This window comes from Agelaius phoeniceus, chromosome 3 (genome assembly GCF_051311805.1).
Source record: "Agelaius phoeniceus isolate bAgePho1 chromosome 3, bAgePho1.hap1, whole genome shotgun sequence".
In the NCBI taxonomy this organism is placed as follows: Eukaryota; Metazoa; Chordata; class Aves; order Passeriformes; family Icteridae; genus Agelaius; species Agelaius phoeniceus.
Window position 1 is genome coordinate 37,572,970 of NC_135267.1, and position 24,277 is coordinate 37,597,246.

General features: G+C 37.5%; 1 protein-coding gene across 4 annotated transcripts in view; it reads left to right on the top strand.

Annotated features, from left to right (window-relative positions):
• Nucleotides 1-22,311, top strand: part of LPIN1 (lipin 1) — a 46,992-nt gene extending 24,681 nt beyond the window's left edge. For 2 of the 4 annotated variants that reach the window (XM_077175083.1, XM_077175084.1), the window contains 11 exons: nt 1,223-1,292; nt 3,869-3,946; nt 4,068-4,160; nt 5,459-5,532; nt 7,508-7,652; nt 10,317-10,465; nt 12,103-12,189; nt 13,582-13,734; nt 15,585-15,699; nt 17,818-17,921; nt 18,775-22,311. In XM_077175083.1, the coding sequence (XP_077031198.1) occupies nt 1,223-1,292; nt 3,869-3,946; nt 4,068-4,160; nt 5,459-5,532; nt 7,508-7,652; nt 10,317-10,465; nt 12,103-12,189; nt 13,582-13,734; nt 15,585-15,699; nt 17,818-17,921; nt 18,775-18,934 (1,228 nt within the window). In that variant the 3' untranslated portion in view covers nt 18,935-22,311. The remainder of the gene's footprint in view (nt 1-1,222; nt 1,293-3,868; nt 3,947-4,067; nt 4,161-5,458; nt 5,533-7,507; nt 7,653-10,316; nt 10,466-12,102; nt 12,190-13,581; nt 13,735-15,584; nt 15,700-17,817; nt 17,922-18,774) is intronic. The other 2 variants (XM_054630389.2, XM_077175082.1) reach the window with 1 other exon arrangement.
• The last annotated feature ends 1,966 nt before the right edge of the window (nt 22,312-24,277 follow it).

Here is a 24,277-nt window from a genome sequence, read left to right on the forward strand (position 1 = left end):
GTCAACAGCTCTGTCCAGATGGAAGCTGATGTCCCTGAGGGCTCTGTCCTGAGGACTGATGCTCTTCAATATCTTTGTCAGTGACACAGACAGTGGGACCGAGTGCACCCTCAGCACATTTGCAGATGACACAAAGCTGAGTGGTGCAGTGGAATCAACAGAAGGAAGTGATACTATCCAGAGGGACCTGGACAAAATTGAGGAAAGGGCCCACAAGAAACTCATGAAATTCAAGAAGTTAAAATGCAAACCAGCTGCAGCTGGTTTGGAGCAATCCCAGATATGAGTACAGGCAGGGAGATAACTCATTGAGAGCAGCTCTGTACAGACTAACTTGGGGGTTCTGGTGAATGAAAATCTGGACATGGGCCAAGAGTGTGTTTGCAGCCCAGAAAGGCAAACATGTCCTGGGCTGCATCCAAAGCAGCAGGGACAGGTCAAGGGAGGGGATTCTGCCCCTCTGCTCGCTGAGACCTCACCTGCAGTGCTGCATCCAGCCCTGGGGTCTCCAGCACAGGACAGACAGGGACCTGTTGGAGCGAGTTCAGAGGAGGGACATTAAAGGTGATCAGAGGGCTGGAGTGCCTCTCCTGTGAGGACAGGCTGAGAGAGTTGGGGTTCAGCCTGGAAAAGAGAAGGCTCTGGGGAGACTTCATTGCAGCTTTTTAGTACTTAAAGGGGACTTAGAAAAAAGAGGGAGAGCAACCTTTTATGTAGTAAAAGTGATACGATACTGGGGAACAGTTTTAGATGAAAAATTCTTTATTACTGTAAGGATGGTGAGTTACTGAAACAGGTTGTCCAGGGAAGTGGTGGATGTCCCTGGAAGTGCTTAAGCCCAGATTGAATGGGGCCCTGAGCAGCCTGATTTAGTGGAAGGTGTCCCTGCCCAAGGCAGGTGAGTTGGAATTAGATGATCTTTAAGGTCCCTTCCAACCCAACCATTCTGTGATTCTATGATGACTTGAGTAATGTGTGACAAACACCCTTTCTGCTCAAGGCCTAGCTTCTCTTGCATACCCTGAAAAATGGTAAATAAAATAAAAGTGGTAAATACCTGTGAGCATTCTGTGAAATAAGATGGGTCTGTTATTACTAGTGCAGGTCAGAGTTTGATCTGTGCTTCATGGCTTTAACCTGCCAGGTGGTGAATACCAGGTAGATTGTGAATTGGGGCTTTTGGGGTTACAAAATGCTGTAATTGTCTCCCTTGCATGCCCAGGTACTACAACTGGACGACAGCTGGTCCCCTTCTGCTGGCAATGCAGGCATTCCAGAAACCTTTGCCAAAGGTGAGATTGAACATGAAGGCTGGTAAGAGGAGGAGTTTTAAAAAGTACCACTGATTAAGGGAGGGAAATGGGTTGTACAAGAGAATCTGCACATCAGTAAAATCTACCCACATATAACCATTCGTCTGTCTTATGTTATGGCCTAAATAAGGACTAAGTTTGGTCTGTGAATAGTGTTTGTTTGCTAGGCTAAAGTTATTACAACTATTTTGAAGTAGGAAAACTTCACTTTTATTTAATTAATATGAATTTCAAACATAAATTACATTGACCCATGTTAGTGTTTGCTGTAGCTGCAAACTTGGTGTTTGCTTTCTGTTTTATATCTATCCTGCATATATTATTAAATAAATACAAATAAGCTCAGTGAATAAGGTTTAAATACTAGATGAGGAAGGCCTGCAGCTTGCTAGCTTTTTGTTTCTCAGTTGGTTGTTCATAACCGAGGTAGGTAGTGCCAGATAGCTCTATGACTCTGTGTGTTGGCTTATATAAATGTGCTGAAGAAGTTAGTTCAATGCCACATGACCTGGTGCCACGTAGGTGCTCATGACAGAAATACTGTAAATGTATATAAAGAACTAGTATCACCACTACCCCTATTTTGTGTCCTGGTTAGACATGGATTTAATAAATTTTTGAACCTAAACTTTCCTCCTGCCATTTGCAGCACTTCACATGTCTTTGGGATATGTGTGAATTCAAATGCTATCTCTATTGCTATCACTGTAGACTAAAAATTTCTCAAAAGCCCAGAATACTCTCTGCCAGTGTTTCTTTCTTAGTGCCATGTTACCTCTATATGCAGTCATGTACAGCTGCATGGTACCATCCCAGTATAAAATAAATTGAGCCTAAAAATCTCAAATATCAGGTAAACATTGCTTGAATTTCAAAGATGTCACAGAGCTAGATGTTTTGTGCATTACTGCAAATGTTCTGGTAATCATCAAAGGTGGGATTCATCCCATGGAACTCAAATGCCCACAGAAGGTACATAGTTATCGTACTCTATATTTGTTGGGTGCTCACACAGTGTGATTCAGATCTTGATAGGTGCCTCTTGGGTCTTCATTGGCAATAAAAATAATGTAACTACATTTTAAATTAAACACTTCAAAGCCTGAGCCAGATGTCTTGGGTTTTGCCTAGGATGTGTAAATGGAAAGAAGTGCTATAAAATATTTTTCCGTAATGTTACAGCAGATGGCAATTCTTTCAACAGCTTTATACTTATGTCATTATTCATATAGGTTATCAGTTGAGAAAAATCTTCTATGTGTAATTCAATGTGCTTGGGTTTTTTTAATGGTTAATTTATATTCTGAATGCTGATAACTTTCTTGAGAGTGCAGTTTTAATTTAGTGGAGAAGCCAATATTTATAGTTTGAACAATCTGTATTTTTGGAAAGGTTTGCTTGGTTTACTGTACCTCTGAAACTAAAATGACTCATTTATGTTACCAGTCATCCTACTGGTTTTCTTCATGACTTGTTACTTAGAGTTTTGATTTGCTGTAGTAATGAGGTTAAGGAATTGAAATACTAAGATACTTGAATAATAAACAGTTTATGAAGTATTTGAAAATTGATGTTTTTGCAAAAAAAATTCACTGGTCTTCTGTAAAATACACTCATATGCGCATCTAATTGTAGGCATGTGAATTCCCCCACTAAAAGTGTATAGGATATCTGCTTGAAGTTCTTGACGTGTTTGAGAATCCCCTTAAATCGTTGCTATTGTTCTCAATTGTGGCACTCCATTCTCCATAGCTCCACCTGCTCCCTGTTTTTTTTTTATTTTGTTTGAAAAACTCAACTTTATTTTTCTGTCATTTCTTTTTTTCTAATATACTTTAGATAATATAGTGAAGAAAACCTATGGAAAAACTGAAAAAAGGGATCCATTGTGCCACACATTATCTGAACACAGTCCCCTCTTAATTGCTAAGAGTTTTAGAATTTTTTTAAAAAATCATTAATCAACATCACAGCTTTCTTTTGGTGACCTTACTTGCAATGGGAGCTGTCATCTCAGAAATAGTGTCCAAGCTGTTCTAGGGTGTAAGAAACCCTGTGGCCACTTTTACCTTAATATTTTCCCATTCATCTGTTGCTTCTGTCTAAGTGAAAGAATTCAGCTCCCCTTGTTACAATGCATAAGGCTCCAGTCATTATAGATTGAAAGAACTTTTCTACTGGTGTCTAGTATGTAGAACCAATGTAAAGTAGAAAATGTTTATCAAAGAAACTATTCTAACATTTTCAGTCAAGTTCATAGCATGATAATTCATAAACTCATAACTCATAAACTCATAAAAGCTAGTAACGTCTTTACTCTTTGCTAAGCTGGTGATTGAATACAAACTTTGTAAATAACTCTCTTGCATGTCAGTTTGTTACTGTTTTGCATGATGCCTCCTTTAGGAAGTGATTTTTTTTTAAATGTATAATTTGTACTAAATAACTTAGAAATAGCAGATTCTCCATTCTAAACATTATACTAACATCTCTTTATGCTTTTTTTCTTCTTTGATTTGATTTCTTTTTCATTTTCCTTTTAAAAATACCATAAGTATTCATGCTTAAGTTACTTCAGAGCAGCTCTGGATACCATTAGATTTTGCTTTAGTAGAATTTATGGTCCACAGACAGTATGTTTACTTTTATTCTATTTATTATCAGTTAAAACTGTGTGTTTGGCACTTTTCATTTATGTATGTCAGGTTGTCCTTTATTTTGGGCCTTTTTTATGTTACCATCCATTTATCACAGGCAACTGTGGAATCTATAATGAGGGACAAGATGCCAAAGAAAGGTGGAAGATGGTGGTTTTCATGGCGAGGGAGGAACAGCACTATTAAAGAGGTAAGTTTAAGAAGCAAGCAGAGTTTCCTTCTGTTTGCAGTGGGAGGGCTGGGATCTGCATACTCATCCCTCAGAACCTCAGAGGGTAACTTGGTACTCACTTTGACTGAGGGTGTGCACGTTAAACATGGTCTGAGGTCTGGTTTGTTTTGACTTCAGAAAACTTTGGATCAGACCCTACCTGAAACATTTGCCTGAAGAGTTTTGATTTATTTTCATTACACAGATCTGAGGCAGTAGTATCGAATGTATTAAATCTCTGTTTGGAAACCTAGAATCAGAGTTGTGCCACTAATTTAAAGTTTTCACTCAGATTACCTACCTCTCAGCATCTTTCTTTTGATGGTCGAAGAGCAGACATATTTATGAGTAGAGTGAGCTGTAAAACTCAGCAAAACCTAAGATGCCAAATGGACTATATATTGGTTTGAAAATCTTTTTGAGTTTCTTTTCAGAGCATTAGAAGTTTGTGATAATAATCTTAGTCATGGATGAACATTGGAAAACTAAAAACTCCAAAGCTTTATGTGAAATATTGTTGGCTAATAAAACCTCTTCATATTAATCTATACTACTGAAGCATTAGTACTTGAGGGGAGAAAATTACTTTTAATGCAATTTTATGTTTGTGCCTCTGTCAAGAAGTTCTTTAACCTTGCATGAGATAACCATTGTACTGATCAGTGGGTGTGGGTTTCAGAGCATGAGGTTTTAGTTTTATAGTTGTTTGAAGTTTTCAGGATTTTCTCTGGAAGTATTTGATTATCTCTTGAGCTGTGGTGACTTTAAATGGAACTATGTAAAGCACTATTTAAAAATCTTGTGGAATAACTTTGGTAGTGTTCAGCATCTACTCAAGATAAAAGCACTTTAGCAAGTTTTACTGGATTTAAGATTTAAATGATTCTCTGAAAGGTAATTTGTGGGGGGTTTTTCCTTCTCCCAAGTCGTACTTTGCTTTCTCAGGTGAAATCTAGCTATTTGAGGTGTATGAATTGTGTAGCTATGGAGTTGATCCCAGAACTTCAACAGTGCTAGATGTTAAACCTGATATTTCTCTACTTCTTCCCTGTAAAACTTAATCTTAATTATTGCTCTGAGTTTATAGTTGCAGTTTTTAGTTCTTTGTACTGCCTTTATTCTTTAAGGGTTTTATTTTGCCTACAAAGGAGACAAACACATGCTTGATTTTTACCAAGTCTGTACAAGGCAGTATTTGATTTTCAACTATTTTTCTAAAAACATCTACTCTCTGCTTAACAGGAGATGCACAGCTACTAATACTTTTATTTTTACAGGAAACAAAGCCAGAGCAAGGCATGAGTGAGAGTGGACTTACAGAAGAATCTTCACAGATGAGCAGGGCAAACAGGTACACCCAAAATCATCTGTACCTGAAACAAGCAAGAGTGATCATTTAAAAATGAAAGCAAGTTACCTCAGCTATTCAAACAAAGAAATACTGTGTCAGTGAAATACTTTAAATTTGTTACTCATTGCACCACAGAAGTGCAAGTAGGAGGCCCCTACTGGCATTTCTGTGGTTTGGCTGGCAGCTCTGGGACTCTAATTCCAGCCCCTTGGAAACACACTCTAATTGGAGCAGTTCTTCAAAGCTACATGTATTTCTCTAGAGTTTTTAAGGGAACATCATAGATGAGCCCAAGCTGTTGTCAGATCCCAGTTGCTTAAATTTTTTTATTTATTTAGATTTATGGCCTGACAAATTAATTGGTTCCTGCATACTTTGGGAAGTTAAGGGACTTCCCAGAGTGTTTTTCACAGGCAATAGTCATGGTTTTCTGTTGCTTCTTTCCAGGATTGCAGAAGTCTCTTCCTTGTGCCCCTAACAATCACACTATACAGCTGCAATCTCACCTTTGTGGGGTCCATGACATGAGTTTTAGCTTGCTTTAGAGGGATGAGTTAGCCAGGGACAGCTCTCCTACCTTGTCCCTTTTCTGTGCATATGCATCTTATTGTAAAGACATCTTGTTTATGCTGGCTGCAGTTACAGCTGAAATGGACCAGATTCAAATATTGCTTTATGCTCATTAAGTGAGGTTCAGGGGTCGCCCTTCTGAAACAAAAAGCTCTCATTCTTTCTGGTGGTCAGCAGTTGGAGTCCAGGCAAATGTGCTGGAAGGAGGATTCCTCATTCTGTAGGAGATTAGCTGTTGTCTCTGTTGCCTCTCTGAGACTGAGAACCAGAGTTAATTGGAAAGGCTGATTTTCCTTTTAAGGATGACAAGGGGTATATAGGTCTGTTTCTTACATGGTTGTTTAAAAACAAAGTTTAAAGTGGGATCAAGAGTTCAAGCAGACTAGATTCTGAAATTGGTATTCTTCTTAAACTTCGTTTAAGTTTTACCGGGCCTTAGAAATCTCTCATTAAAAATTTATTGTTTGCAAGCAAAATATCACAAGTGGGATGTTGAGTAAAGCTTTTGAGATCACATGTCACAAAGGATAAGATAGGCTTTTAAACGTTGCTAGTCATGACATGCAGTACCTTGATATTGGGTCAAGACTACCAAACAAACCTCCAGGTGTGATTGCAGTGAAAGGCCAAATATTGATTGTTTTAAAGATGAGATCTGTAGGATCTGAAAGAGTTTTAACTTACGCCTACAGTGATAGGATTTTTTACTGTAGGAAAACATTCTTTCTGAGGAAGAATATCCTTAAGAAGTTTCTAAAAATGGTTGTAGGAGAACATAAGTAATTATTCCAATGTGCATTTAAACAGAATACTGTGAGGGAGCTCAGGTTTTATGACTTTTCATCATTGTATTCTGAACAGGGTAATCCTGCAAATCCCGGAAATGAATAATCCTGTTATTGGAAGCTGCTCATTGAAAGAACATGAGGAGTTATTTTATTTAATAAAACTTCCACAACCTGCATTTTTTTAAAATTAATTTTTAGATTCTTTGGGGGAGGAGAGAAGAGGGAAAGAGAAATCCAGCATAGCAAGTGCCTCTTCTTTTGAGAACAGAGGCGTTTTAAAGTTGTAGTATCTAATGGGTACTATTTTTTCATCATATGAGATTTTTGAGTTAATATAATACATTAATTTATATTCATTAAATTTAAATAATGAAAACTGTTATAGCCATTCACTTGCCTGTAACAATCCAAGTTTGAATAATGGGCAATGTGTGAATGAAAGTTTGGTACTTCATTGATATATTAAAACCCATGATATGAATGACCTCCTGTGAGACAGTATTGGTAGCAGAGAATCAATGACTTCTTTGGTGACTCACTGTTAATGCATTTTTAATGGCTACTGAGATGCATTTACGGGCATGATAACATCATTTTCTGTGTGTGCAATGTTCCAGAATAAAAGATGAATCTTCTTCAAGCGATGAAGACCCAAGAGCTGCCAAACAAAACCTCGGGTCATTGCAAGCCAACTCCAGTCATCTCTCATTATTGTCTGGAATCAGTTACAAAAAATCACTTCGACTCACTTCTGACCAACTTGTGAGTTAATTTTACATCCTTGTCCTGAAATGGCATTTCTAATACAACATAAATCTTTACTGTTTTTCAGGCTTCAAAGCTTAATTAGCTCTTATGTCTTGCCTTTAATTCTCTCTCATTATATTTTTCAAAAAAGCCTTTTCCCTTCTCTTTTCTGTATTAAACATGAATGTTGTTCCTTGCAGCAAGTGCTGGGGTTTGGAGGTGGGATGTCATTTAGAAAAATATCAAATTCCAAATTGTGTATTTGTCACCTGAGTAAGTGTATTGGAACCACATCCTTCCTTGTAGGATGTGAAATGTGTTTATGTTAACAGGCCTCTCTTCTTTCTCCTTCCTCTCTTTTCCTTTTTTCTCATTTATAGGCAGATAGTCATATTTTGCATAAATAGTTTCCTGTTAGTAACTTCTGAAAAAGCTGCTTTTGAATTTATAATGAGGCCAGGCTATTGATTTCTTTGGAGCTTATTGATTTCTTTGAAGCCAATTCTCTTCCTCTGTGACAGAGGTGTTTTGGCTAATGATGACAAAACTGTTGCTGTTTTGTGTTCTGTACATTTCAATTTGATCTGGAAAAATGGGCTACTATAGGGAAATACTTCTTGTCATCTTAGGTACAGATAATTAATTTTCTGAAGGAAACCCACATGAGGCATACAGCATTTAACAGCCCATCACTCACTGCCTGGATAATTTGTAAGAAATGCAGTTTTTCCCAAGAGACAGATGAGACGTGTTGGGTATTTTCTGTTGGAAAGAGAGAGCAGGGGTTACACAAATAAAGTGGGACTTCACAGTTTCAGAAACCTTGCAGAAATTAGCTGAAGTTAAAACTTCTCTTAAATTGGTTTAAAAGTGGGGGAGATTCACCAGTTACCTATGAGTTCTGCATTCTCACCTCCTTTTCACTTTTTAGCTAATTGAAAAGTTGCAGTGAAAGATAACGAAGAAAAGGATGCACAAAGAGGGTTAAATTCCTACAGGTCTTGGGAAAATGAACATCTAACTTCAGAAATAGAATCAAATCAGTAGCCTCTTGTCTCACATATCACTAAGTGGCACAGGAGACAGTGAAGAGCAGAAAAGTAGGAGAGTTAAGGTTAGTTAGTGCAGGCTGAAGGGTAACAGTTCATGTGGTGTGAGAGGTCTGTTATTTTACAAAAAAGATGAAATAATGAAGAACACAAATCCCCCTAGCAGAGGTCTTAATTAGAGTTTATGGAACTTTTTGTTACATTTCTCTCTGCATATGCATCTTTCTTTCGGAATGGGAAGGGCCCATAGATGGTCCCTATTCCATAATTTATTACTGTTTGTGAACATTTGGCGATTTTTTTTTTTAATTTACCTGACTGTGAAACAGAATTTTTTTGTTTATTTGTTTTGTTCTGTTCGATAAATCAATGCCTAATATACACCACACAGGGTAAGCCTCTGGTGTTGTCTTTTAGAATACTTCTACTGAAAGCAATAAAATTCAGTGTGACCAAATTGGGTTGACTGGTTGGATGGCAGGTGCCCAGCCAAGCTGCTCTGTCACTCCCCTTCTCAGTGGGATGGGGGAGAGAACATAAGGTGGATAAACAAAGAGAAAAACAAGTATATTCTCTGCTTCCCACCAGTGAGGGATGCTCAGCCACTTCCCAGAAAGCAGGGCTTCAGCTGTGGGAGGCAAACATTGTAAAGTAACAAATTCCCCTCGTTCCTCCTCCTTTCCTTAACTTTTATATCTAAGCTGATGTCGTATGGTAGGGAATACCCCTTTGGTTAATTTGGATCATCTGGCCTGGTTGTGTCCCCTCCCAGGATCCTGCCCACCCCCAGCCCCTTGATGGGGAAGGAATGTTGGAGAGACAGTGCTGGTGCTGTGCCAGTGCTGCTCAGCAGTGCCCAAAACACCAACACCTTTCCAGCTGCCAGTGCAAAGCACAGCACTGTGACGACGGCTGTGGGGAAGTGAGCTCCAGCTTAGCCAGACCTATAAAAATTTCCACCCCACTCCATACCATTTGTATCACACTCAGGTCCCACATAATTGATGTATCTTCCAACTGTTCCATTGTATTTATTTCTCATTATTGAGATCTCCTTACCCACAGATTCAATTTAACTACATTCTTAACCCATCTCTATACCAAACATACATTTCATTAACTACTATCCTATCCTTTCATAGATACATACTACTTTCCCATTCCATGGGCTTCCTCCACTGCTCCCGATCCATGACTTGGGCTCCATTGCATCGGAATGGGTGGTCAGGACAGGAGAGCAGCATACCTGATTGTTGGCACCAACACGGGTCCAGCTTGGGTCATCATATAATTTCTCTTGCTCCTTGCAAAATTCATTCTTCATCAGTTCATGTCGTTGCTGTTACTTTGCTTTCTGCAGCCTACAATTTACACCACAGATTATTTTTCCTCCAGTGTTAAATCTCCCTGAGGCACATACTGGTTCTCCCTATCCTTCTGAATTACCCCCCAAGTACACCCTGGTCTTTGGCCAAAAAAAATCCCACAAATGGATTTGACTTTATGGGAGGAGAAATCCACACCAGCTTCCCCAGCCAAAAACACCAAGGCAATGCTCATGTGCAGCTTTTACACTGTGTCCATTTCACATGCTTAGGTTGTTGATCACCTTGCTGATAATGTCTTGCAGAAAAGCTTAAAGCTCAAGAATGGCCCTAATGATGTGACCTTTAGTGTTACAACCCAGTATCAAGGCACTTGCCGCTGTGAAGGCACCATTTACCTATGGAATTGGGATGATAAAGTTGTTATTTCTGATATTGATGGAACAATCACACGGTGAGTTCATGAACAGGGAGAGACTTTATATACAAGGATTTTCCTCTTTAGTTTAAAGGAAAATATAATTAACAAGGAGTGTTAATCATAAAATCTTCATATACAAGTGTTTTGGGACGTTTTGTTTCTTGGTTTTGGGTTGTTTGGTTTTTTTTTAAATTTTTTTTTAATTTTTACATTTGGCTTTCAAACAATACAACAATCTGTAGTTGAATTCCTCATTTAATAGACACATGCCATATGTACCCATTATTTGTTATCTGTTGGCGTTTCATGATAGTATTGGAGGACCTTCTGCAAAATCCTGACCTTTTTGTTGCATCACACTCGTGATGTAGGTAGTAATTAAGAGGAGTAATTAAATATGAAGGAGTAATTAAAAAGAAGAAATGTGAATTTTGTTTTAAATGGCACTCCTGGGGCATTCCAGTCTTAGGCATTATTACTTAGAAGACTAGACTCCAAAATCAATGTCAGAACTAGAATTTGATGGAAAGTTTCAGATTTGTAGCTTGGGTAAAACTCATTAATTTTGGAGTGACTGAAAGGTTTTACTGACTTGCTGGTTTCTATTTATTTATTGTATTTAACACTAGGGAAAACAATTGTGTGTGTAACAGGGAAAACATGAAATAAAAATACAAGCATTGTCTTTTGTAGTGAGATGTTTAATTTGTTTTGAAATTAATTTATTTCAAAATCAAACTTAGCTATATCTAATTAGGAAAAAACAAGGAAAAATAATTTTCAAGAGCAGTCTGTGGGAAATTAAAATACTTGATTTAGACTGAAATTCTCTTCTTCCTTGTGATTTATCCATTGTATGTCAAACTTCTCGTTTGGTGCCAATGTAAATTAACATCTCTCCCCACTTTACTTTCTTAAGCTTCAGTGAAGTGAGTGTGATCTATTCCCTCTGCTGTTGATCTGCCCAGAGTTATTGAATCACTTCACCTTACAGTGCCAGTGCAAATCCAACCTAAGCCACTGTCTAATATTTCTTCCTCTAAGATGCAAGTTATTCAGGGTGTGGACGTCTTACTGTGTATCTGTACAGTACTTTGTCAAGCAAGATGCTCATTTGCACTATTTGTTATTATAGTGTAAATATTTTTCTATCATATAAAGCCAGAAATACATTGAAGCCAGAATGAATATTTGAAAATAGTTTACACCTGACCAACTCCTGGCTTAATGTGGAGAAGTTAGTTTGAAGTAAGCTAAAATGTGACTTACCTCATACTTTAAATTTCTCATAAATGTCCATTATGGGTAGGTTTGGTTTATTTAGAAAACATTTAACATAAACCTCAAAAATTATGTTTAGCATTGGTGGCCTCCTAGAGGTCTGAGTGATGCTTGTGTGCTGTGACTTCTGTATTACCTTTTGGGGCACAAGCTTATCCATCTTGGGGCACAGGAGTAATTTAAACAACATGGCCAAGGATGAGCATGTCAGTCTATCTAAAAAGAAAAGGGAAATAACCTAATTCTCTTCTGATGACAATCAGTTCCTTACAGAATACCTTTTTCCATTTGCAGCTTCCAAGTAAGTTAGTGGGATTTATATTAGACTTGACTGTTATTATAACTATGGGGTTTTTTCAGCTCACTTATATTGTTCTTCATTTATTTAGGTCAGATACTTTAGGTCATATTTTGCCAACTCTTGGCAAAGACTGGACACACCAAGGGATTGCAAAGTTGTACCATAAAGTGAGCCAGTGAGTATTCAGTAAATCTGCATGCATCTGTGGCTTGTGTTTATTCATTTGTGTGTAAAAATTTAAATTTCTCTTGGCTTCTCTTAACCTATAAGGGTGTCAATTTCATCAATATCTTCTTGCTTTAGTGATGCTTACACAGTGTCAATGTTACCTGCATGATATGCAAAGCAAAACCTGCTTTGTGACAACAAAAGCAAAAGCCCTCTATCTGTGAGTTTTTCCTTTATTGCAAGAATGTCAGCTTTTCTTATATATTTAAATTACCACGAACGTGTGAGGAGCCTCTGGTACACATCACTACTCTCCTCTTAGTTAATCTGATTTGTTCTGTGTACTAGAGTTATGCTAAGGTTCGTTTATTGCTTTTTGTTTTACATGGATGATGAATTATAAATTATGGATATTGGAATCTAAATTATGCCAGAGACACTTCTCTGCATGTTAGACAAACATGTTCACAGAAAATACAGGACAGTCTGGGAATTCACATGCTGAGTTTTATGTATAACCTCTGCATTACATTTGGTGGAAATGTTAATTATTTTTTTTAATTGCAGTTGTTATTTCTGTGCCTACCAGCATTATCAGTTGTTAGGGCTTTGATGATCATAAACATAGGGCAAAAAATAGATTTGAGTCGTGTTGGTTTTCAAATTACTGAGTTAATTATGTCGTGGCTATATTACAGCTGAACACCATATAAATGCTTAATAGTTAGATCTAATGACCATGCGTGTGCTGAATACAGTCTGTTTTATGAAAATTAATTTTTCAATAAGAATTGGAAAGTAAGCTGCTAAGTTGAGCTAATATAAGATAGGATTCCATTCTAACATAAGCAGAATCAAAGGCAACCTGTGACTTATGCCAAAACTTTCATTTCAGTGTCAGGTTAAAGATTACTTCTCATACTGTGTTTTGAAGCTCAAGTTGTTCCAGCTTGAGAAAATGTGTTATTGCTGGACATCTTTTTTTGCAGAGGCCCAAGAGGCAGGAATGCAACACTGTTAATACAACAAAGGCCAATATACCATTGTCTGCTTCATGCCAAATGTTTTCCTCTTTGCAGATGTCTTTCCAGTTAATTCTAAGGACAATGGTTCCACCACACAGGAGTGGAAAGATAACCATAAGGAGTCACAAGTCCTGAGAGGAGCAGAGATAAATGAGCCCTCTTTAGGTGTAATCACTAAATGCAGCAGGGCCAGATTGGTTTTAGTTACCCAGTTTTCTGGCATAAATGTTTCTACTCTTTTTAAAATAAGTCTGGGTTAAACATACTGTTAAACAGCCATGATTGATTCATGTAAAAGTAAACCCTCAAAATTATCACTATCTAAACACTTGCTTTATTTTTACAGTAGTTTCTTCTTTTATATCTGCTCACAGAAATGGATATAAATTTTTGTACTGCTCAGCACGAGCTATTGGAATGGCAGGCATGACCAGAGGATACTTGCACTGGGTCAATGAAAGAGGAACTGTGCTGCCTCAGGGGCCAGTTTTGCTGAGTCCAAGCAGCCTATTCTCAGCTCTTCACAGGTAATGCAATTTTGCTTTTACAGAGACAGATACTAAGGTTGGTGGAGTCCGAATTATCAGCTTTTTTAAGTGGGAGTGCTTGAAATAATTAATAATTTAATTTTTTTTACATATTGGTGCAAAATTTAATTAAGAAATTTTGTTAGAGAAAGACCAAAATTCAGTAGTTACTCATTATCTAGTTTTGCCTAGTCTATATCTTAGGTGTATATTAAGGCACAGCTTTGTTCACTGTTTACCAGTAGGTACTGCTTGGTGCCTTCATGTGTTTAACATTGTGTGTTCATATTTAGAGAGAAATGTCCACATTTTTCCCATATTTCTGTGGACATTTTCATAGCAATCATTCTTGCCTTTACCTGTAAGGTGTTCCAGTTGGCATAAGTATATTTTTGTGGAAGGTTATTTCTTGATGGGTTTTGAAGAAATTCATGTGAAAATGAAATGAACTTTCTATATGGCTGACTTCACTGTGGGATTCTGTGAGGACAATGTTATCTTTCCTAGGTGTTGAACTGTGGTGAGTGAATAATAACAGCACAGATTATGAATATTGTACCTTCTGCCTAATGCAGCGAAGCATGTCAAGTGATTACTGAAAATATTTTAAGCTGTTAAAAGCTGCTGTGACAAGATATATTTCATTAGAATTTTTAATGGAAGGTTGTTCAGATGTTCTCCTGATTGAGTGACATGCTACAGGCTGTCTTACCAGCCACATTCTAAATATAAGAAACCATGGAGGTATTAGAGTGCACTTCTCAGACTGATTAAGTAATAAATGCAGTGAAGGGTAGTTACTGCTATCTTATGCTCCTTGTATCTAGAAATACCTTTAAAATGATACTCCTTTTGGTATCTTGTTTAGACTAAGGAATGCCCATCTTTCAGTGTACACTATTGTAACTTCTGAGGTGTGTGGGCAGTAAATTTACTTCACTGTTTTATCCATAAATTTAATCCTTGTAAGTTTGAGATCAAGTGTATGTGAGACTGAGGAAAGGTGGTTTTTATTCATCTTTTGCACATTCTCAGGCCTTGATTTATACATGGATCCAAAGGGTTGCTTTACTCCCATGACACTTCTGTACTATTCACATCTTCCTTGACATTTGTGTTGGTACTAGGATCTTGGATTCTGAGCTTCTTAAGTGTTTTTGTGTCATGCTGGCATCTTCCTATGTTATGGGAACTCCAGACTCTGCCACCTGTTCACTCCTCTTGCCAAGAGAAGTTATTGTGAAAGGGCTTTTGCCCAGAAATGAGAACTCCTGTGTTCATTAATGAATTCTCTATTCTGCAAGAAGCAGCTGAAGAGAAATAGAAGATTCCTTTATTCCTTAACTTTTGCTAATCAGCAGTGGTGGTGAACCTGACTCTAATTGTGTCTTAACAGGCTGAGGTGCTTCTAGCACATATGGTGATTGCAATCGTTTTAACAATAAAATCTCAAAAAAAAACCCAGCACCATAAACAATGAGGGCTAATATAATCTATGAACCATTCTGCAGTTCTCAGGAGGCAGTTTACTTGGTGAGAGTTTATGTCTCATAAGGATTGATTTAGCAGCTACTCCCTGTAATCCAGTATCCTTGCTCAGTAAGCCATCATTGTAATGTAGGCTTCAATAGAAGTTACCTTGTTTCAGAGGATTTATTTACTGTGCCCATTATGTAAGCTTGGGAATACTGTTCTGTTTTCATGGGCAATCTGACTTCTGAAAGATTTATTGGAGAAGGGTGGATGCTATGCAGTAGTATCTAGCCAGGTGAAAATGTTGAATAAAGAAGATAAAATGGTTTGTGGTGTATTTCATGTGTACTTATTCAGCTTCCTTTTTATCGTTTCAGGGAGGTCATAGAAAAGAAGCCAGAAAAATTTAAAGTTCAGTGTTTGACAGACATCAAGAATTTGTTTTATCCTAACACAGAGCCCTTTTATGCTGCTTTTGGAAACAGACCTGCTGTAAGTAATAGCTGAATTTATTTCTGTTGCAGAGAACAGAAACATTGCTGTTATTTCGTGGTTGTGTTGTATTAGAACCTAGAAGCTTTAAATGAGAATTAGGCACATTTTATTAGGCCCTGTACAGAAGAAAGTATTAAGGTTCTTCCTCAAAAATACCATGATGTAGGATTCAGAGATGGAAGAGCAGCAAAGTAACTAGGTTATATCTGCATAAATTAGCAGTTAAGCTTGTGTAGAAACAGTAATCTCATTTTAATCCACACAGATACAGTGGCAGTGAGGTAACTGTGGGCAGACAGAAAATATTCCAGATTAATATTGGTGGGATTTACACTTCTCTAAGTACACTCAGATAACCTTGAATGTCCCATCAAAGTCAAAAGCTCCTATTTTGTATGGAAAGTGATATATTTGACATAGAAAAGGATATGTCCAATATGATATATTGGACATAGAAAAGGATGGAAAGTGATATATTAGACATAGAAAATGAAAAACAGATCCATCACCTTTTGGAAGACTGGATATTTGGGCTATAGAAAGCTCCTGTCCTGGACCAAAGAATGCTGTTAAGAGAAGGAAACAGTCTCATGGGCTTGGGCTGAGGACCCTGGCATGTAATTACCCGTTCTTTAAAAGCATTTTGTCAGAGCTTACAGAGGTCCTCACTATCCCATTGCTGTATTGAACTGTTATATTATAGGCAGCTAAGTTTCCATTATCAAGGCACCTTTAAACATATGATTATGAAATAATATTTTAAAAACTTCTGTGATGTTGTATTATGGATAATAACTACCTCTAGTTCCATTTTTTTTTGAACCTCAGGGAAACATGCATTAAAATAATGATTTTATTTCAATACTATTTTAAGTTAAACAGTAAGTTACTGTTTCTGAAGTAATCACTCTCATGCTTGCTGACAGAGTGCAGGCTTGAGGTATGCAGTGTGCCATGGGTTTTGTATAGCTCAGGATCACAACTTTCTCAGTTTTCTGCTCTGGGTTTTCTGTTGTTTTTCTATTTTTGTTTTTTTTGGAAGTTGGTTTGTTGTTGTTGTTGTTTTGTTATGTTTTTGGTTTCAATTGTTTTTTCCAAGAACAAACTCAGGGAAATTTCTGTACACATGGGTGTTAGAGGTGTAGACATTGTTTGGACTGCCATGATGCTGAATTCTTGAAGTGACTTCTCTTCACTTTTGTTCAGTTACTTAATTTTTTTGAACAGTCTTAACAATATAGAAATAATAATAAACTTTGTGGTTTCATTAACGTTCCAGTTTTTCACCATCTTGGCTTTTGAAACCATGATTTATGTTAGCAAAATGGAAATTGGTTTTGCTCTGATCTTCTGGGAGATATTTTCAATTTTGGTTTTCTCAAGCTTTTCTTCAGAGCAGATCAAAACTTATTTATTGTTTTCTTTAACAATATGAATTTTGTAGAAGACATTCTTAATTCTGACTTCTGATTGTACTTTCCATAGTTGTATCTGCATTACCTGCTGTGGCTCACTGCTGCTGTTTTAGCATCTATATCTTGCTTTCCCTTCTTTTTCCCTTGTTCTGACATGGAGTATGCCATATGAATATGCCACAAATCTGAACTCAAGCTAAGTGATGGCTTTGGTATAGACATATTTGTTATGAATTTTGTGACCTTGCCCTTAAAAAATAATTCCTGTTTTATGTGTCAGTTACATTTTAACCTCTGTACACTGTTGTAACATACTTGGTACAATGCACACAGGACATGAAATATTCTCTGAAAGAAAAATGAAGGTGTTAATTGCTCTTACACCAAATGTCATTAGTTCTTTACTGAATGTTATTATTGTGTCAAGGGAAGTTAACTGAAAAAAATGAACATGATTTTGATTAACAGTTTAAACTGAAGTGGCAAACTTCTTATCTAGCAGGAAATTGTCTGTTTCATGAACATTTCATTAGATTGACCTCATTTGTAACATAATGGAGAATTTCAGGCACACAATAACTAGGTAAATTTAGTACCAGTTCTGTGTAAATATGTTCTTTTGTGTAATATATTACAGCAAGATTACACATGATTTTGCAAAGGCAGAATCATGATTTTTCTTCTTTTTTATTCTTTTTAGGATGTTTATTCATACAAACAAGTGGGGGTTTCTTTAAACAGGATATTTACAGTTAACCCTAAAGGAGAACTTATACAAGAGCATGCAAAGACAAACATCTCATCGTAAGTAATCTCTTATCTCTAACACTTCATGGACTAAATTCATTTACTCTAACTTATGACTCAAGTTGCCCATAGATCCATTCGATTTTAGTAATTAAAGATTCTTTAGAATACTTCAAACCAAACAAAAAAGATTTAGATTAAAATACAGACTTTCCACTTCCCTTCAGCTAAACTGACAAAAAGAATTTTTTTTCTATTTAGTATAATAAATTCCATCTACTTTATTCATGTAAAAGATTTAAAAATGGATGATTTAGTCTGCATAAAAATGAGACTCACTAGTGTGCTGATTCCATCTGCCTTTTCCTGGCCTTTTCAAAATTTCCTTTTCCTGGATCTCCTATCTAGAAGAGCCAGAAAACAAAATCTGAAGAGAGGGTCAAATGCTCCCAGAAAGATGCTTAGGCACTGTTAACCCCTAACACTGGAATGGCTTTTAGTAATTTTAAGCGTTGGTGTCCTTAATTGAAGGGCAGCCATATGTGTATCAAATATGAATAATCAGTTGAGCAGGGAGCTGCTTGAGCCAAGCTGGACAGAAACAGAGAAGCAGAATGTGGTGCTTGAATATTTTAGCAGATGATCTGAGTGTAAAATGGCATCTGTTTCTTACCAGGTAAGTATCATGTGTTAGAATGAATGGATTAGAATGAATTTCTTATCCTAACTGTGAATCCTTTCTGGAAGCTGGGCACCAAAATTCAATTTAGTTTTATTCCTTTGAGGAGGGTCACTTGTCCATTTTGTCTGTTTGTAAATGTAGTCACGCCTTAGTGATTGGGACGTTTAAAAAGTTCAAAATAAAGATGATCTGAAATGGTTCAGCATTCTATTTTTTTTTATTTTCCAGCTATGTCAGACTCTGTGAAGTGGTAGATCACATTTTCCCTTTGCTGAAAAGAAGTCATTCTTCAGACTTCCCTTGTTCTGACACCTACAGCCAGTTCACCTACTGGAGAGAACCTCTGCCACCATTTGAAACTCAGGATGTACATCCAGCCTCATCTTAACCACGTCTCCAAATTGTTGGTCTCACCTTAAAGACTGGGTTGGCTTGTGTTGAAAGGACATCACTTGGCTTTTGCTGTTGACAGTTCAGTTGGAATCTATGAAGTTGTGAGCATTGTATTCTTCTGTTGTGAGCAAACTTAGGAATGCTTTTTCATACTTAGGTTTCCAGACAAGAGGAGTCTTGTTAGGAATAGGAGTTGCTTTTCTAGGTCCTCTCCCAGGTCCTCAAATTTTGCCATGCACTTTCATTATATAAGGTCAATTAAAAGTGCAGTGATGTTGAGGTTGCAGGTAAATATGCCATGAGATTGTAAAGTGATTCCACATCTGTTCTGCATCACTGAAGCCATCTTCCATCCTGTCAGAACCCCTTGCCAGTAAGGGAGCTGAAGGTGCTCACCATTCCTGACATTATCTGGTGACACAGACAGGGATTACAATCTATATATCAAAATCCTTCTCTCTGAAGGAGCAAATGATTCCTCCTATCTTCCCTTGCTTGACCAACAACTGTTTGTTTAAGAGTTAATTACTGGTCGAGGTCCTCAGCAGATGTAAATCAGTGTAGCTGTCAAAACCAATTGAGCTTTGTTTGATTGATTCCAGCCTGTTTTGACATGGGACACTTCTGAGGAAATAAATTATATGTATTCTAAATAGAAAGTAAATGAAATAGGATGGCCAGATTCTTCCAGTCTTTCTCAGTTTGAGAACTATCATACTTTGGGAGTAGCTTTTTGGATCTGTATGTGTTCTAGTGGAAGATACAGGCCACTGTGGATAGTGCCCACCTTACTGAAGTGGGTGATTTTCAGTAAACACATCTTTCCTACACACAGTGTGCTGAGGTTGAAGATTTTTTTACTGAGCCAAAAATAGTAAGGATTTTATCAAAATGGAATAGTTTTGTTTGAAATATTATTTTGGTTAAAATGTGAATTCTGATGCTGGCGAATGACGCATCTCAGGTTTTTACTGTATGGATTTTTTTTTGCTTTGTTTTGTATCACAAAGAATGGGTACTTTTAGTGCAATTTACTCTCCTTTAAGATAATGAAATCTCCTTTTTTTCCTTTTTTTTCCATATTTATCCAGACACAAGCTGTAGATATTGCTTTTGACAGCCTTAAGACTGAACTGTGTGCACTAAAAGCAATACTGTGGATCAGTTGATAACATTTTCCAAATGGTCTGCCTTTACACAATGTGGTACTTAAAATATGGACTCCAAGTGCCCACATGCCAAATGATTTCAAATATGTTGTAGATAGGAAAGAATTTTTTTTTTCCTTTTGGAATATACTGAAAAGTCTAATTGTTCTCTGAAATGCTGAAAATGGCATCATGGGCTTCTATGTACATTGTATTTCAGTATGACTACACTGGTGGTTCACAAGCTGTGGTCTCTGCCAGCTTGTGATCTGAGGCTATGGTAAGTGTTTTGCAGCTGCTTTGTAGTGTTTTCACTTAAGAGTTTATTAACAGGAAGGCAGAGTGGTCCAGAAGAAATTTTAAGATGTGATTATGGTTGTTTATCACCCAGAAATTTGGAAATGGCTGCTCTGTATCGCATTTCTTTTGTAACAACAAATTCTGGTTTTGCATGTCAAGAGTGATAGCAGTGTAGATAGGATGGGAACTCTCTGGTAGGGTTTTTCTAAGTTTTACTACTGAAGACTTTATCTGGGTTCTAAGTGGCCGATTTATGATTTCTCTGTGCCTTCAATAGTAATGAGAACAAGTGCAATGCTTTACATAGCTGCAGTGTGCAGTGGAGAGCCCTCCCTAAGTCTTCCTTTCACATGAACGTTGCTACTTCAGGAAAGGTAAATATCTGCTTTGGACATATCAGGATTAGACACAAAGAGGAAGAAATGTGTGTTTGACAAGTGTTTGACAACCCAGAACTGATTGTGTTCTCTTGAAAGTTTAAAGAAAATGCAAATATCTTTTTACTTCAAGGTGTAAGAAATATGGGGTGGATTTTCTGAAAGACAATCAGTGGGGATTGCAGATTGCCAAACTGAGATTGTTGCATCTCTAAATATAGCCACACTTTCCTTTAATTACCTATTAATACTTGTCATTAATGATTGAATAAATTGACAGATGTAATAGATGGCCTATTTCAAGCCATTTATTATATAAAATATATAAAATAAAACTAACTGTTCTCTTCAGTGAGAGGCTGTCAGTTTTGTGGTTTTTATCCTTAACAGTAGTTAAAATATATTTTCCCTAGATGGTACACACAGCAACTCCCACCAGAAAAGATGGTCCCTGAAAATTCTCCACAATTAAAGCCTGTGATATATTTATTTATAACTTAATAAATAGGCAATCCAGGGTTGTTTCTTGCCTTTAGTATTTAAAACTAAATGATAATGTGAATAAGGAACTGTTTTAATTGTCAGATTGTGGCCACAGTGCAGTGCTGGTACAGGTAACCCTGAGGTGCTGCAGAATCTGTCCCAGAGTTTTTCAAGATTTGGTTCAACAGGGTTATGGTTGACTTGATCTAGTGTTGGTATCCATCTGCTTTAAGGCTGAAGTTGGACTGCATGACCTCCAGGGGTCCCTTCTGACCAACTTTTCTGTGATTCTGTGACGTTCAGAGCTTTGCTTCTGAGTTGCTGCATCCCCCTTTGTATATGAAACTGAAATATAGCTGAACACTGTCAGGAATGTGTGTTGCTGTAACTTTTATCAAATTTACTGACAAAAAAGACACTTACATGAAAATCAGGGGTTTGACCTGCTAGAAGCATCACCATACTTTCCAGAACGTATAAGACATTTTGATTTGGTAGCTGAATAATTTTAGCATAATATTTAAACTGCTTTGTTAATTCATGTAGCAGAAAAATATATTAAAAAATGCTATTCTTTCTGTGAAAGAAAAAAAATCAACCTTGCTTGCAGTGTAATGCTGGTTTTTGTTACAGAAAGAATATGTTAACATAAGTATGCAGACACATTAAATCACGGTATATTCTATTCACACAATACACAGAAACTAGAATATGCAGCAGTAAGGAGGGACTAATGTTTATTTTCTTGATGCTGATGACCACACCACTCTAACTGGGTCATGGGAGGGAAAGAATGTTGTACTTGTGACATTAGTTATGCTGAACATAAAATGTTACTGCTGTAATTTGGGGAAGGAGGAGAAAGAGGTATTGGATATTTTCTATTTGTAGATATGGTTTGTTATTATTTGAAAGCCTATTTATATACAGTGTTTACTCTGTATATGTATGTGCTACTGCAGTGATGAAAATAGTTTTAACACTTCATTTTGATCTGCTGAATGCAAAGAGTAGAAATATATATTGTAATAAAGGCAAAAATAAATTTTTTCCTGACTTTCCTATTTTTCTGTGTTCTTTGATAATGGCAGAGTGCTTTTGCAGAACTGCTGAACGTGTAAAGCATGGCTTTTGTATCTCCAGTCTCCACTGCCTGTTTCTTACTGGGGCTATCCAGTGTCACTTATATTATTTTTGCTGTTCAGCTGCAGTGTTTTACCCAGAGCCTTTTAAATCTGTAAGAGTTTACTGAGGGAGATGGGACCAGGATCTGGGCCCTGGCTGTTTTGGGACATAGGAACAGCACCTTGGAGCCAAGAGCAACCAGACGGGAACTGGAGCAAATTGGAGCAGTCAGAAATCCTACCCCAGCCCAGAATTTTTGAATCTTCCTTTTGTCTAATTCCTAGTGTGACCTAAGCAAAAGCTGTCCATCTGTTTTGAATGGGGATGCTGTCATCCATCCATGGCAGTGAGACCAGATAGCGTGTTTTGTGGGCTTCTCTTTGACACAGGCCATCCTGCTGGGGAAAAGCCAATAACCTTTTTTCCTCCTGTCCCTGAGAACACAGTGGTGCCTTTTGCTCCCCTGCCAGGTTTGCTGAGCAGCCTCACTGCAGTACAGTGATACTGCCAGGCCTGTGAGTGCTGGTATGGAAACAAAGATGTTTGGGGTTGATAAGGCTCTGCGGCATCTCAAGTTCTCTGTTAAAAATACAAGAGCAGCTGTATTTGGGCAGCCTGCAGTCACTGCTTCTTCAGTCTTCTCTATCTTCTATATGTCTCTGCCTTGTATAAACATTTACCCTGGAGCTCTGGAGACAGACTTTGAAATGAAGGTACCCTTTTAATTAAAAGTCAGAGAAATGGTGCTTTTGCATCAGCAAACCAAACTTTATAAGGACGCTCTCATTGCTCCTGGAAGACCCCATCGACACTGAAGACACAGTAGTCTGGGGGAGGAAGCTCCTTAGGAGCAAAGAACATAAAGTGGTGGGGGGGAGGGGGGGGGGCATCTTTTGATGCCATGGGAAAGGTAGGGAATATTTCCTGAATGCTACATTTTCATCCTTATAAATAGCCTTAATTCAATATGCATTGCATGTGCCATCAAGTACCTCAGGATAGTTCATTGCCAGAGTCAGAAGATGGTTGATGCTAAGAGATAGTGCCTAAAAATATCACTAATGTAACTTGCAGCTCCTTTATGAATGCATGAAAAGGTGAAGTCTGAGGGTTGTTCTTAGTTTTCTTTGTTTTATGTTTATTTTTTTTCTTTCTTTTCATAAAACTCCAGCAAAGTACACTGGTGAAGGGAACATACTCACTGTGCCATGACCTCAGGTAGTCTCACTCTTGTGCTTGCAGTAAAATACAGTCCCTCATTGTGTTCAGTAGCATTTTGGAAATAGGCAATCAAAGGGCTACTTGTAAATGGGAGCCAAGAGACAGTGCTGAGGAATTACAGCTGTTGGATGCTGTGGGAAGAGACCTTCATCGAGACCTTTACAGCCATTGGGAAGTGAGAGAGAAAAATAAAAGTAAAATGAGAATTAAGTTTTTTTCTTTTTTAAGGGGAACTAGAGAAAGGGAACAAAACCAGAATAAGTGGCCAAAAAGCACCTTCTTGTTCCTACCCCTGTGTTGACCCTGGGTGGTGTTGGGTCAGGCACTGGGCTCTGCCTTGTGCCCCCTGCGAGCACAGCCTGAGATCCCGTGTGTCTGTGCTGCACAGAAGACATCAGAAGGCCCTTTTGGCTTCATTTGCCAGACAGAAGAGAATAATATTGAACAAAAGGAATTCTATGCTCAAGTGTCCAAGGAGTACTGCTAACAGCAAAACAAAGTTGCAATTACAGCTAAATTTTAAGCTTATGTAAGGACTAGGACTTCTTTATTATTTTTTCATGAACTTGGGAAACAAAGCTTTCACCTGCACTATCTGCACCTCAGTGGTACCATGCATGCATCCTCTTAATACAGCTTGCTTGTGAATAAATACAGACATCATCATTTTTCAGCCTATTTTAG